This window comes from Cibotium barometz, chromosome 42 (genome assembly GCF_041138505.1).
Source record: "Cibotium barometz isolate CiBa-2024 chromosome 42, ASM4113850v1, whole genome shotgun sequence".
Lineage (NCBI taxonomy): Eukaryota > Viridiplantae > Streptophyta > Polypodiopsida > Cyatheales > Cibotiaceae > Cibotium > Cibotium barometz.
Genome location: NC_141087.1, coordinates 28,106,407 through 28,107,796, shown reverse-complemented (window position 1 = coordinate 28,107,796; position 1,390 = coordinate 28,106,407). Strand labels below are relative to the sequence as shown.

General features: G+C 42.8%; 1 protein-coding gene across 1 annotated transcript in view; it reads right to left on the bottom strand.

Annotated features, from left to right (window-relative positions):
- Window positions 1-1,032: 1,032 nt before the first annotated feature.
- The window catches only part of LOC147614340 (uncharacterized), a 2,078-nt gene continuing 1,720 nt past the window's right edge, over window positions 1,033-1,390 (bottom strand). Inside the window, exon 1 of the mRNA XM_086780894.1 lies at window positions 1,033-1,390. This exon is cut by the window's right edge and continues 1,720 nt beyond it. Coding sequence (XP_086637020.1) covers window positions 1,264-1,390 — 127 coding nt within the window. The 3' untranslated portion in view covers window positions 1,033-1,263.

Below are 1,390 nucleotides of genomic sequence, written 5' to 3'. Positions count from 1 at the left end.
ATATGCTTTTTAAACTTACAATTTCAGACTATAAAAGTTGTAAAAGTTCCAATATTATAACACAAAATTTCCTCTATTACAACACAAAATTTCACAATACTCACTATTTAGACTAAGGGTAAATGGTTGAAAGACATCACTTCATAGGGAAAAAGAAAAGAGTAATTTACAGCACCCCCCCCCCCCCCCCCTCTTCTCTCTCACCCTCATGTGCTCTCCCTGTGCCCCTGCAACCTACACAGACAAAACTTAAAAAATCTTACAAACACCACAATACCCACAACCCCCCTTTCCCCCTCCACCCTTTCCAATTGTTCTTTCTCTGTTCTTTATCAGTCTCTCCCTCCACCACCTCCATCGCCAGTATGTTTTAGTCTCTGGCATCAAAATTCTCCATCTTCCCATTAGTCAGCCTCCTATCTTCTCACACACCATCATAATCCATCCCTACAAAAATACCGTCCCAAAGATATCCCATCCATCCCAGCATCACCAACGGTGCAGTGTTGCCACCAACCTTAGGCTCTACGCTATTACCTCTGCTTTTAAGCACTTTGAATTTTGGGGTACATCCTCAGGCACCATGACCTCCTGAAGTGCCAACCCACCCGCAAGTGATTATCCGCGTTCAGGAGGAGTGATTATCCAAGTTCCCCACCTGACAATTGTCCCTCAGCAATTCTTGCCATGGCAATCCAAGCCTCTACGCATCTTCTCCAATTTGATACCACCCTGACTTAGCATTCCTACGAGATGCAAGTGTGGAAAATTGCTAATCAAAAGACACAGTAGGCGTAAACTTAAGTCTTCCTCAATACCTGAAAAAGGCTTCTTTGCCAGCATGCCAGCATGTACACAGCCAAATTCAACTCACATAACCAGGATGGCTGCGGGAAGAGGGAGGGATGTATTGGGGAGGGGGGGAGGTTACACATTACAATATATCAATCACTCGCATGAAACAAGCAAAAACAACATAAACATCATAACATTAAGACACTTGCTCTAAGTGAAGCTGCTCCTGAACAAATAAAACATAACCTGTTCTAAGTGAAGCTGCTTCTGACCAAGACCAAAGTTCTTGTGACAGAAGAATTGTACATATGCCTTGTCATGAAATGTTAAAAGTAACAAAAAGAGAGTCAACATTTGGACACTATTGCAGAATTTGTGCAGTTGCATACTAGATTTCACCTACACTTGGCACCTTTACAAGGAAAGAAATGACACCTACTTCCCATTTGAACCATGCTGTTGTTAACTTTACTTGAACCGTTTGCAGAGCACAAACATGCCAATTGCTACCAAAGAGCCAGTTGACACAGCTGCCAGGGGCCATGAAACTTCTGTTAGCTGTGCTCTCTTCTTAAGACGTAAATCCAGCTCTTTC